Genomic DNA, 14,546 nt, shown 5'->3' with positions numbered 1-14,546 from the left:
TTTTATCAATATCCTGTTTAGCACTTGTATACAAAACTTATGATCAGCTGTACAACATGTAATTGTATTTATTTTTTTGTTTTGAAGCCTAAAAAAAGTTTGTTAATTTTGCGACAATAGACTTAGTCATCACATTTCTCTGCTTAACGGAAATGACAATTTACGTAAAATTGTTTTTAAAGCTAAGTTGCTTAGTTTTCATAGTTGTTTTTTTTTGTTGTATATAAGAATTAGGTAAAGATTTTTTATATGAATTAGATATGACTTACAATAACAAATTTTTTTAATCTAAGATTTTTTAAGACTTGTAAATATGAGTTGATTATATGATTAACTTACATTGAAAAACACATTTAAAGCAAAATACAACTTAAGTGTGTACTATTGTACAATGGTATGAATAAGGAGATTGTTTAAACATAGAAGAGTATTGACAGTTTATCGCTTTTTCAGTTGTTGAATTTTAATTAAACAGTACTTTTATACTTTTAAGAAATTTAGTTAATTTAATATAATTACTTGAATAACGTTAAGTATATGTTAATGAGACAGTTTAAAACTCAGCTTGTTAAATGTGATCATTGTACATGAAAACACAGTACAAAGTAATAAACTTTAAGTTTTAAGTTGCCTCATTATTATTGTTTTTTTGCTTTTTTTCAGTTAGTTTTAACTTCTAAATGTTTTTTAGACTAAATTTGATAAACAGATTTAGTACATTTTTACAAAAATAAAACCATGGGTAATACTGCAGAGAAAGTAAGTATTATCAAATTTTATTATCAAAAAAGTATACTATTACTATACTTTTATAGAAATAAAAGTAATAAAATAACCATAGCCTAAATATTAAAAACTTGTCATTCAATGTTTAATCTTAAACAAACGAGTAACAGCAAAATAAAATTTTAAAGTAACGAATAACAATTAAGCTTATTAAAAACAGCCAGTTTCAAACGACTTTGACGCACGTGAAGATGCAAGTAAACTGAATGAAGCTTTGAAAAGAATGAACACTGACGAGTCGGCAATCATACAAGTTGTTACAAAAAGGTATTTGTCAAACTAGTTTGTGTTGTGAAGGGTTTCTTAAAGGGGCGATTTTAGTAAATCGGGACAATAACTATTTAAGAAGCGAAATTGGAAGGGTTGTTTTTTAAATATTCGGTAATTATAGAAGTTTTACTTCATTGCTTGCTATTTACTAATTTTAGCGTTATTCAAATAATTTACTTTGAGGTAAAATTTAAACCAGGGTTTTCCAAATTTGGCGATATCTGGAGGCAAAAAACTATTAAGAAGGCGAAAAAATAAACAGGTAGTTAACTAATATATGTGAAAAATTTATTTTTTGTTTTTTCCAAAGTGGCGAGTTTGAATAAGGCTTTCGAAGAATCCATGCTTTTAGAACTTAATTTAATATTTTACTTTTTAACTGCTGTGTTTCAAGAGATACTTACTGTAATAAGTTTGAAAGAAAGTTTTATAAAGCATTAATAAAATTGTAATAAAAGTATAGAAACTTTTACTTTTAAATAAAAACTAAATCAAATAAAAATAATATCCTGATGACTGTTTTTACTAGTTCAATTTTAGGTAATAATTCTGGTTATTTATTTTTAGGGTAATTTTTTAAACGTACTTCTAAAAGTGATTATCATTTAAGCTATATTTTATACCTTTTCTTTATTCGTATGGAAGTAATTTTGTATTTTTTAAATAAAATGTTGTATTTTTATTGTAAAATTTTGAGAAAAAATATTAAGTATCATAAACTTTTTATTTATTTTAATTTACATAAAAAGTTTTTCTAAAATTTAAGTAAGTGAAATATTTACAGTTCGTTTTAAATTAATCAGTTATACTTCTTATTATTTAATCTATTTTCAACAACGTTTTTCAACTAATTTTAAAAATTTACATTAAGCATTATATTTGTACATTTTTAAACTTAATGAAAATAACTTATGTATGATTTAAATAAAAGCTTAGAAAATAAATTTTTAAACTTTTTATTTTGATTTAAATATTTAGAAGCTGCTACCAACGGCAAGCCATTAAAGATGAGTACAAAAAGTTGTTCGGTAAAAATCTAACACGTGATCTTGAATCACAACTGTCAGGAGACTTCAAACGAGCTGTTTTAGCATTGGTAGAGGTAAACACTTTTTTATACTTAAATATAAAATGTTTTAAGTTATTCTTAATATATAAAAAACATTTTTTTCGCCCCCTGGGAGCAATTTTAGTAAGTCGGCGGGCAATGATTAGTAAAGGGGCGAAGGGGGGGAGGGGGGAAAAACCTACACTAGCCATTCTTGAGTTGCACATGAAGAGCATAAAAAAAAAAAATATTTCATGTGTTTTTATTAGTAATTTTGAAACTTATACTAGTAATTCTGAGTTGCAGATGAAAAGCAAAAAAAAAAAAAAAAGCCTGAGTGTTTTAAATGGTAGCTTTTTGAGTAGTTTTGTTGGAGGGGCCAATAACTATTTTAATTTCTATAAAAGGGGCAATTTGAAATAAAAGTTTGGGAAACCTAAATAGCTATATCTTTAATAGCTATATCTTTAATAGCTCTATCTTTATTTATGCTAAAGTATATTTAATTCTGCTGTACAGTTTTTAAATGTTATTACTTCAATGACCAGAGTAGAGAAGAATACGCAGCAAAAACACTTCACAAGGCAATGAAGGGATTAGGAACAAACGAAAAAGTTCTCGTTGAAGTTCTCTGCAGCCAGAATAACTGCAGTATGAAAAAGATTCGTGTTAGTTCATATTTGTTGACTGTGAAAATTTAAAACATTTACCTTTTTTTTTATATATAGTGTTAAAGTTTTCTTTTTTCCTTCAAATTTTTTTATCATTATTTATTTATCACTTGGGATATGAACCATAAAAAAGTATAAATGTATTTGTTCCATTCAAATACTATAAAAAATACCTATAAGAACATCTATGCATTTTATTAAAAGCGTTCTGAGTATAAAAGTTGTTCTAACAAAGTTTTCAAACTAGTCAAGTATAAATTTAATTTTATACGTCGTATTTTTGTAATCACTTTAAATTGTTTGTAAACAATTAGTTTCGTACAAGGCCTAACAAAAAAGTACCACTTAAAATTTGGAACAAATTAAATTATTACAGAAATCATAATATAAATATTACTTTAATTAATGACTATTCATAAAAACATAAACTTTGATTTAATTTGTGTATAAAACTATATAAATCCATTGACTCTAAGCTGTGATAAACACTTAACAAAAAAAAACAAGCTTATGAGTTAGTTTGAAAAAATTTAGGTTAACTAAATTTGTTTAATTTTTATTAATAAACATTTCGCAATTCTTAAAAGTTTTTTTTTAACAATTTAACAGGAAAATTACTTGGATATATACAAAAGAACTTTGTTGGAGGACTTAACTTCAGAAACAAGTGGGGATTTCCGCAAATTGTTAGTTTCCATGGCAACATCAGACAGAGATGAAAGCTACACCGTCGACAAGGAAGCTGCAGCCAAAGACGCTAGACTATTGTTCGATGTAAGTTTTGTGCCTAATTTTTTTTATGATTTGTTAATAATGAATTCATATTTGAAATCTTTTTGCATTCTTTAGTAATATTTCATTATTTTTTTCAAAAACATTTACTATAAAAATAATATTTAAATTTTGACTTATTACTGACTTTTAGCTAAAGTTTTTAACTTTTAAATGAATATTACATAACAAATGCTTTTAAAGGCCGGAGAAAACAAGTTTTTCGGAACTGATGAGTGTGTATTTAATTCGATACTAACAAGAAGAAACTACTTACAATTGCAAAATATATTTGAAGTTTACGCTGGCGTAAGTTATGTTTAAATTCGTATATTTGAAAACTTAGTTTTACAGAAGTGATTTATCAACAAATAGAGTTTTTGAAATGTTTTTGTTAGCTTTTAAAAAGACAAACCTATGAAAAGTATTTCTGCATAAAAAAACATTTTATTTTAAGCAGATATTTTTCCAAAACTTTCTTTTAAGATTGCTGGAAATTCATTCGAGCATGCTATTGAAGCGGAAACGTCTGGTGATTTGTTAAGGGCCTACAAAATAATAGTTGCCATGGTTACGGACCACGTTGGCTACTACGCAACTAATATTCGTGAAACAATGCGTGGTCTGGGTACTGACGAAGAAGGATTGATAAGGTACATAGCAACCAGGGAAGAGGTAATACACTTGTTTGAAATTACAAAAAAGTTATCAAATAATGATGCACCAATTAATGTTTCTTTTAGTCTTCGGCCTAACACTTTTTATTCTATTCATTGAGTAAAATTTAAGAGCTTGAAAATTATAATAAAAGACTTTAAACGAAAGCAATTCAAGTATGTCGTATAAACAATACGAATCACCTATTAAGCTGTACAGACTTAAAATAAATATATTTTTTTAAGTTATTCAACTTAATCAGTCAACATTTTGAAAGTTAAACAGTGCGAGGTAAATGGTTTAGTATAAATAAGAAACAAACTGGGACGTTTTAAACTTGTTGAAGACAGTTGTTTTGGTGTTCAGCGTTTCCAAATAAAATCTCTAAAATTATCTCAAAATCCAAGTTTAAACTACTATATTGTTGATAATATAATATATACTAAAAAAAATTGGTTATTTACATTTATTGTGCCTTTTTTTCTATTTTTTAACTTCTGTTTTTCTATTTAAACTGTTGAAAATACTTTGATACTTAAGCTTTGTTTGTAAATGAACTTTTTAATTTCTAGTTTTTAAAAATACAAGTTTTTACAAACTTTTAGGTTTCTTGTTGACTAAGCACAAAGTAAAAGGTAATATTAACAACAAATTTAAGCTGTATTTTAACAACAACAAGCTTAATACTACATCTTTTTTACGTTTAATGATTAATCTCAGCACAAAACTATATTCTTATCTTAACAAGTAACTTTTTAATCAATTTTAAGTATGTGTGAGTCTATCTATAGTGTTTATTTTTATACTTCAAGTGTATTGTAGTGCCTACTTTTTACAGCAGGGTTGCTATTATCAGCCATAGTTGAGTTTTTGTAAACCTAGCGGGTGTGATCACTTTCTTTTTTGTTTTACAGACTGTTATATATGTATTCTTAACATTCTTAAACAATAAGACTTGAAAACTGCTACATTTAGATAATTTTTTTTATATTACGGTCTTGTTTTGAAAAAAAATTCTACAATGACACAAATGCTTTACACCGTAGTTATAAGAATGCTAATTTTGCTATGCCAACAAAACGCTGAATACTGAATAAAAGTTTGTTTGTTTTAAATAAAGAAATTAAGTAAGAGTAAATAAGTGGATTTTTGCTAATTAAATTATGGCGATTATAATTTACAGTCCTTAAATTTAATTAAGAACTAAAAATACACTAGACAAAGTATAAAAATATGTTAAATATAAAGTTTACAAGAATTACTAAGTTTAAAAGCAAAGATTTTATAGATAATAAATTATAAAGGAACTGTGTTAAAAAATGAAAAAATATTTTATCTCCTAGATGTATTTTAATTAACATGGTTTAGTTTTAAAAGACTAGCGTGAAAAAACTTTTTTTAATTTAAAACACTAGCAAACAATTTATTCATATAACAGATAGATTTGCAGTTGATCAAGAGGAGATACAACGAAATTTTTGCTAAAGAGCTGTGGGAAGATATTAACGAAGAGTGTTCAGGACATTTAAAAAAATTGTTACTTAGTATTGTTAATGCTACTTAAAAAGCTTAAAGCTAAATTATAGCTTATCTCTTTAATTTTTTTTATAACTTGTTTTCATTTATAAATTCAGCTAAGTCTATAAAGCTTTCAAATATAACAACAAACTATATTTTCTATTTTACATCTATTTGTTAGCTTTGTAAGCATCATTTCCTTTTTTCTTGTGTTAAAACAATGTAATAAACTTGTGTTTTAACATTTAATGTTGTTATTATATTGTTCATGTGCAATTTTGGGCTCAGGCATCAAAACCTAAGCCACTTAGACAGGACACACAAGAATAAGAGAGAAAGTAAACATGAAATAAAGTAACATTCAACAGTTTAAAATACAAAAGTACACATATTCAAAAAAAAAAATTCCTGAACAATGATGTTAAACTGTATCCAATGACGTAAGAGGTGTGCGTCTCGATAACCGAAAGGTTCCGTCGTACACCAGGTCCACATTTAGATATATTATTTTGTCGTTCAATAAACAATCCTATAATGAAGTAAATTGATTAAACAAAAACTTATGTGTTTAAAGTTAAAACCGCTAACTTTGAACACACAAAAAGTAAAAACATATTATCATAAAAAGTACCACTAAAAGGATTATTTTCTATAAGCATTGTTCACAAAACATTACATACTTGTACATAACTAATAAAGTAAACAGATAATGTGTAGCGGAGAGGTATACGAAAATAAAAACAATTAATATTTTATATTAAAAAAATATCAGTAATTAGTTTATATGAGATATAAGTTTTATAAATTAACTAAAATTAATACTTTTTGTATTACTTATATTTATCCTAATAAAATTAAATATTTGTAGCTTTTAACGAAAATACTCCACTCTCTAACACGATACCACATCCTGTGATTTTTTGATCCCTAAAGTCTATAAAAACTTAATACATTTAATAAACAAAAAAAAAAGAGTGCGTTTCTTACATATAATGCATAATATAAAAGAGATAGGTTGTTTAAATAAAGAATAATATTTTGTTCTTATCGGACCAAAAGTTAACCCGGTATAAATTACAAAAAAAAAAAACTTGCAGATTACTGCCGAATTAACGAGGATGCACTCTAAATGTTTTTATTTTTGTTTCAAATTTAGTAAAACATCGTATTCATAATTTTTAGATTTTTTATTGTATCTTAAAGTTAGTTTCTGTAAGGTCACGTTGTGACTTATAAATTTTTATACGTAATTTATACACGAGCGTGAACTTGGCTTAAATGGCATTTTTGTAATTTTTTTTTAACTAAGCTTTAAAACCAATTATTGTCAAATTCTTTAATCTTAACTTAGAACTTTTTTTTCTAAAGAACGTTCTTTTGCTTTGATTTTCACAATAATTTTCATCGAATTGAGGTTTGACTTTTGTAGTGGGGCCTCTTTGAAAATTTTGAGATTTTTTCTAATTTTTAAATTTTACAAGTATTTTTTTTAATTTTTTCTTTATACCATAAGCCTAAATAAATTTTTCAAAAAAACTCTAATTTTGCACGACTTTCAATTTTAAGGTTTACAGACTTTTATGCAAAAATATTTTTTTAAATAATTTTTATTTCTAACAGACTTGTATAGTTAAGTTTCATGATGTAATTATATTTTTTTTCCCAATTAATTGTTGTTTTGTAAATATATGACCCATACAAGTTTTATCTAAATTCTCCAAAGCTTTTTGAGGGATTTCTTGCTCAAGTGCTAAAAGTTTAGATAAAACTTGTATTGGTCATATATTTTAAACACAACAATTAATTGTAAAGAAAGCATAATTACATCATGAAACTTAACTATACAAGTCTGTTAAAAATAAAAATGATTAAACAAAAATTTTGCATAAGAATCTGTAAACCTAAAAATCAAAAATCGTGCAAAATTGGATTTTTTCTGAAAAATTTATTTAGGCTTATGGTATAAAAAAAATTGAAAAATAAAAATAATTACAAATTTAATAAGTATGGTAAAAAAAATTAGAAAAAAAAAAATTCGGAGAAAAACTTGTAAAATAAAAAAAATAGAAAAAAACTCAAAATTTTTAAAGGGGCCCCACTACAAAAGTCAAACCCCAATTCGATGGAAATTATTGTGAAAAGTAAAGCAAAAGAACGTTCTTTAAAATAAAAAAAGTTCCAAGGTAGCAATAAAGAATTTGAAAAAAATTGGTTTTTAAGTTTGGTTAAAAATATATATACAAAAAAAAGCTATCAAGCCAAGTTCACGCTTGTAATTTATACTTTTAAATTTAATTTAAACGACAACAACATTTTTCCTTTTTTGTATAAATAAATTAAATTTAATATAATTTGTATTTGAAAAATACTTAAGCTTTTAAATTTTTTTTACTTGCTTATATTTAATATATCACTAACATATAATTCCAAGTTATATTAGATTTTAATACATATATTATATCATTTAATTTTGAAAACAATAAGATTTAGTGATTTTTTGGTACATATATTTAATCGGTAGAAAAATAAATATATATTTAATATTCAAGATAAGTTGTTTTAAATTTTGTTTGTAGTTTTCAAAGTTACAAGACTATAAGTTACAAGTTAAATCACATAAACACACCAGTTCTGAAAGCTTATTCTTTATTTATAAGTGTAAAGAAAATGTTTATGGTAAAACGTATACAAGTATAAACCGTATAGTTCAACAGTTTGCTATTAATCTTCCCACCGTTATTATTATTTTTCAGTTTTAGAGTGAAATGAAAGGTAAATCAGAACATCACAATTTTTTTTATAGATTGTTTAGACTACTGCATATAGCTATTTAAAAACAAATTAGTTTTTTTAGATTGATTAGCATGTTTTAAAAATTAGTTAAATAAGTTTAAAAAAAGTATTTTAATTAAAACAATTTTTACTTTGACAATAAAAAAACACAGATAATTTAAAATAGAATAGTACAAATTAACATAAAAGCATGTTTGATTAACAACGTGAACATATTATAAGATTAGCAGCAATTCATCAAAATGTATAACTGTTTAGCATAAAATATACAAATAAGGAAACTCAATTTCTGATATGTAATAAGATACAAATTTTGATATACTATTTTAACTGGACGAAGCGTTAAAAGATATCCGTACTTATATATAGATATACGACTTGATGACCGAAAGGTTCTTCGTGCACCAGGTCCTAGGACCAAATGTTTTGAGCGTTTTTTTGTCGTTCAACAAAATAATACAATTAACTAAAGTTTCTGTATCTGAAAATTTATTAAAACTATTCTTATAACGTATGAATTTGACAAAATTACTAATCTTTACTTAAAACAAATTGCAGATCATAGAGAGCTGCTCTCTTTTTCATTTTTTATTTTTAACAGCTTTCGTTAAGGTAAGCTTCAAAATCGTATTCGCAATTTTTTTCAAAATGGTCTGTAGTTAACATTGAGTAGTCCTTTTCTGCCGACTCATTTATTCCATTCCAGCAATGTAAACTACGTCGTTTAAGAGTAAATTGTCCACAAACAAATCACAAAGACTGCGATAAGTTAGTGCTTGAGTCATATTTTCCCAGCACTCTTTTGCCTCTGATGAAAAGTTACTAACCTTGCTGTTTTTCGTTTTTCGTTTTTTTTTCTACAACTTGTTAAGCAACGTGTCTTAAGTACTGTATTGCTCTAATTAGTAATTATTTAGGTAATTAATTAGGTTGATTAGTAATTTTCTCAGTACTGGTACCCAACTTTTAAGAAATTAATCATTAAAATTAGCTTGCATGTTCAAGACAGTTCAAGTACGTTTTGTATGAATTCTGTAACATCAGTATACGATGTTATAAATGATTTACTTTAATAGTACATGAATAAAACATTTATATTTCACTTTCTGTTGTAATAAGGACTTTTGAAACATCTTAGCCAGTTCCACAAAACACCTTGATCTATTTTTATTATTAAGAGTTAGAGATCCCTTTTGTAAATTTTAGTGGTACAATACAGAAGTTTTTATTTTCTTGTTATAGTTTAATTAAAAATTAAAAATTAAGAGCAAGCATGTGATAAAACTAAATTTTTAAGTTGTATGTTAACTTAAAGAAAAAAAGTATATGTTTTTAAGGCTTTATTTAAAAAAAACTCAATTTTTATTATTATTTAGTGTCTCCATTGCTAAATAACACGTATCAGACCAAATATTTTTGCTTAACCGGCCAGTAACCTTAACTTAGCCTGCAGGCTTTGGTTGCTGACCCCTGCTTTAAACAACTAAATATACTTTTTGCACTTTAAATAACGTTATCTTATTAAAACTTAAATAGGTAAAAATAAACTAGGTTGTTTAGTTAAGAAACACTTGAGAGTGGAAACATGTATTAAGCTATACTTATCAACAAAAAGTAGATTCCGAATTAGAATAAAGTTTGGTTGTTTTTTATGTATCAAAAAACTAAACAAAATATTTAAACGAAAACTAACAAAGTCAACCATATTGAATTTTTCTTAAAGTTGAACAACAAAGCTGATAAAAGTTCTACCATAGACCAAATTATGGTTTCGTGTATCCTTAGTAAATGTTTTTTAAACCTTGGAAAAGGGGATTTCAAAATATTGATTTCAATGATATTAGTTTGATTTACTTGTTTAACTGCAAGTTCACCAATACTGAACTGATTTTTAAATAATGTTTAAAGTAACAACTATCCTTATTTGTTACTTTATTTAACTGAATTTATTTTTTCTAGTAATATATTTAATGCTAGAAAGATATAAAACACAGTTTGTGTTCTTATATACTTACTATAGCACTATTTTAGTTGTACTTGTTTATAATAAGTGGTAATCTTTTGTAGTTCGATTGTTGTTGTACTTTTTTTCTGTATCATTCATTTATATATAAATGAGTAGAGGGTTTTCTAACATTTTATCCCATTTGTTTTATATTTTATTATAGTGAGTGTTTGCAAATGGTGAAATCAAAAACAAATGCATAAAAAGAATAAATGTGCTTGGCCTGATGAAGTAGGGGTCTTAATGACTGCTTTGAAAACTCTCTTAGTTGAACGTTACTCAAAACCCATGGCCAACAAATATATAAAAAACAATGGTTTCAAATAAAAAAATAGTTCTCTTGTTGTAAATTAGTATGCATTTACAACATCTGTAAAAATCTGTAAAAAGCATCTTGAAGCTTAGAAAAAAACAATATAAAATAAGATCAAATTGTGAAAAAGGTGTTTAACCCCCCTATGCCTTTAATAGTTCTAAGAAAGATATTAAGAAACAAAACTTTTACCCATTTTAATGTTAGGCTCACTGTGCTTCTATTGCCTTAAACATAACTAAACAAAATGCCAGGCAAGCTTAAATATGATACATGACCTAAAAAAACCTAAACTTGTTGCAGAGAAGATAGTACTACTGATTATTTTACTTAAAAAAGGCTTAATAATTTTTATGTTTATTTCTTAAAAAATAACTGACAACTTTTGTTCAGCTATTGACTTCTTGTTATATTTTTAAAATTTTAGTTTTTTTGATAACATGTGCGGTTAAAAAAGCATTAAAACATTTTTTTTTAATGTAGATAAAATAAGTCTATTTATTATTTTATAAGACTGTAATTTATAGAAAATTAAAACTTTTGTTTTACTAATGTAGTTAGATAAAATAAACTTCAATAAAATAGTCATCATTTTTTTTAGTTACATTAGTTAGCTATGAGGTTATTTTCACAATTAAAATAATTTAAGAAATTTTAAAAATTTAAGCGCTAAAAATTTTAGACATATATCAATCGTAGCTAATTAAAAACCTTTTTAATAGGTTTATTTGCTTTTACAGTTAGTTACATGTAATTAAAACTTTGACAATTTGCAATTTTATTGAAAAATTTTGAAGATCCACATCTCATAAACTAATTTATACCTAAACTCAATTAAAAATGGTCATTTAGGTCTAATAATAAGAGAATGATGGCAAAAAAAAATTAAATAAAAAAAAAAAAAAAAAAAATCATAACATCTAAAATTTACTATATATTAATAGTTTTTAAACCCATTTTATACTTGTATTAAATATTAATTTAGTTTTAAAACATGTTCATGAAGTCTAATTTTTACGTTTATAATGATACAATGTTTATTTTAAAATCCTTATTTGAAGAACTATTTCACAGTAACTCAAAAAAAATTAAATCTGAATTTTCTGAACTACAACTTTTGTGTACCTAAATAGAGAGATATTCCTCAATATTTCATGATTCAAGTTCTGCATGTGTATCATTTAAGCTACCAAGTTGATCAAGTTTTGTTTATGTTGGTAGCTTAAATAATAACCATGTTCTGCATTTGTATCATAAAAAGCGCTAATCAAAGATTGCTTAATTCTGGTTGTTAGGTTAATCCTTTTTGGACAAGTTTTAGTTTAAATTTTAAAACGTCTCTCTGGAAAATTCAAAACAGCTTCAAAGATTAAATAAGTTTTTACATTATTCTTTGATCTTTGTAGATCATTATAAAATAAAAGTTTTGTGAAGATAATAAAGTATAAGTCACATAGGTTGTACTAAAGTTGATCAAGTTTTGTTTATGTTGGTAGCTTAAATGACACACATAAGTTCTGCTCTAACAATTTTATTTAAGGGCATAAGGGGTGTAAATATTTTTTTTTCACATTATGATCTTCTTTTGTTGAGTTTTAATTAAGCTACTTATTACTTTTTACAGAATTTTAAAAAATGTTCTTTTTGTTTAATTTTATCAAATATATTTTTTTATTTTCCAAAATTTTGTTGCAACAGAGAGAGGGAACATTTTCTGAAAGTTTGAGGTAATAATCTCAAAAAGCGTATAAGAAGATAGATTTTTAGAGAAATAGTCCTTTTTCAACGTCTTTTGTTTGTGCCTCTTATAAGTAACCTATTGCTGAATCCAAATCTGACCAGCAATATTTTAAAAATTATTTAAAATTTTTTCAAACCTGTAAAAAGCAACTTGTAACTTAATTAAAACTCAAAAAATAAGATTGAATTGTGAAAACTATTTACTCCCCTATGCCCTTAATTTTGTTGTAAGACTTGAAAGTTGTATGACTTAAGTTTTAATTTTCCTAATTTAAACAATTTAAATTTTTTCTCTATTTATTATGTATCAAAGTTAAATTATTAATAATAGGCTGAACCTTCGTGTGATAAAGGTTTGACAATAATAAAAAAAAATCTTTAAATATGAAAAAAAAATTGTAGTCATAGCTATGATTATAATATATGATCCAAGGTTTTTTTAATGTTGCTTTTTTGTCTGTTTTTGTAAATAATTTAAAAGTTCAGCTTTATTTATAACTATTAATTTACCCAATCATATAAATTAATTACCAACTTAATGTAAGTAGATCTTATATTCTCAGATGTTTTTGACTAATTGTTTGAGAGTATTCAGTTCTACTGGAAGCAGCTTGCTGAGGTCGCCAGTCGTTCAAAAGCAAGTTACATCCGTTACAAGCGCTCTTGACAACAACTTGTTTGGTTTCTCTCTCCTTCCAGCTAGATACAACATGAGAGGTATAAATCAAGAGTATAATACTATAACTATAAACTTTTTAATTTAAATTGAGGTTACATATTAAAATTTATTATATAACTTTATTGTCTATTAAACATAGTGTAAAAAGAAAGTTTTGATTTGAGTAGAAATACTAAGGTACATTTTTAAATGAGCTAAAATATGCTATAAATATAATAAAATGAGCTATACTTATAAATTTTCACAATAGTTTAGTAGATTTAGATTATACTGATAATTTTTAACTAAATTTGGTAAGAAGTAGTTTAATTATAAGCTCAATATTATTTATTGTAACCATTAAAAGGTTGATGTTTGTTATATAAAAATCTTATAACTATATATATTTTTCTTACTTTGATTGATCATGTATTTAATAATAAAAACCTTGAAATGATGTCAAAGCACGAAACAAAGCTTTAAAACATCTAAAATACTCATCATTTAAAGTTATGAAATTTGTTCAAATAAACGTTTGTGCAGCAAGTTTTGTATGTAATATCAGTTGTTGCATCTGCTAAGATATCATAAAGTCACAAAAACTATAAAGTTGGTATACTATCAAAATCCATCCAATTATTTTAAATTGTCTTTATTTATTAACTTATTTTTTAATTTTTTTTCATTATTATTATTATTTTTATTTATTTTTCACTATCACTGTTACTCCTAACCCTCATCCTCGATTGGTAAGCGGTTCTCGAATTTGATTGGGTGAATTTTTAACGCGTCCCATAAAGTTGTATAACAGCTAATTTCAAACTTTTTACGCGATTGAATAACAAACAGGTCAGGATTACAAGGGAAACATGTACAAGAGGATCAAGAAGCACGGCAAGGAGGCAAGGAAAAGGACGGTGAACGGCAAGATCACCCTGATGAGGAGGATGATGAAGGGAGTGCCCAACAGAAAGCTGACCGTTTAATGGACATTTTTATTAGGCGGTGTCAAACTATGTGTTGTTTATGCTCGTTCTGCGTTAAAGTTTATGATCTTGACACTTGTTTTGTTGATCTGACAGCTGAAAATCTAAAGTTTAGAATTTAAAAAATTAAGTATTCCTTTTCATGCCTATGTTTAAACAATTTGCTATTAGTTTGCTGTCGTAATGTTTTAAATTTTACGTACTAAAATTACCTAGTATTTTTTACTAGACATAAGCTGATTAAAAAAACTCTTTTTTATGTATAGAACAATATTATAGGTAATATATATTTTTGTAATTTATAATTGGCATGCAGATTAGATTGTGAAG

The 14,546-nt window shown here is 25.4% G+C and overlaps 2 protein-coding genes across 2 annotated transcripts; both read left to right on the top strand.

Moving 5' to 3' along the window:
* Window positions 1–667: 667 nt before the first annotated feature.
* LOC145837003 (annexin A13-like) lies at window positions 668–5,963 on the top strand. Its single transcript, XM_082944770.1, has 8 exons — window positions 668–759; window positions 947–1,053; window positions 2,035–2,158; window positions 2,653–2,772; window positions 3,385–3,549; window positions 3,751–3,855; window positions 4,033–4,221; window positions 5,642–5,963. Exons 1-8 carry the CDS (start codon window positions 739–741, stop codon window positions 5,765–5,767), a joined length of 957 nt encoding a protein of 318 aa, XP_082800896.1. The 5' UTR covers window positions 668–738; the 3' UTR covers window positions 5,768–5,963.
* A 7,165-nt stretch (window positions 5,964–13,128) lies between these two features.
* LOC145835638 (uncharacterized) lies at window positions 13,129–14,546 on the top strand. The gene is made up of 2 exons (XM_082943316.1): window positions 13,129–13,289; window positions 14,080–14,546. The coding sequence occupies exons 1-2, from the start codon at window positions 13,136–13,138 to the stop codon at window positions 14,214–14,216; spliced, it is 291 nt and encodes a 96-aa protein (XP_082799442.1). The 5' UTR covers window positions 13,129–13,135; the 3' UTR covers window positions 14,217–14,546.

This window comes from Thalia democratica, chromosome 5 (assembly GCF_965202585.1).
Source record: "Thalia democratica chromosome 5, ktThaDemo2.hap1.1, whole genome shotgun sequence".
In the NCBI taxonomy this organism is placed as follows: Eukaryota; Metazoa; Chordata; class Thaliacea; order Salpida; family Salpidae; genus Thalia; species Thalia democratica.
Note: the sequence above shows the minus strand (reverse complement) of the source record. Positions and strands in the feature narration are given on the sequence as shown.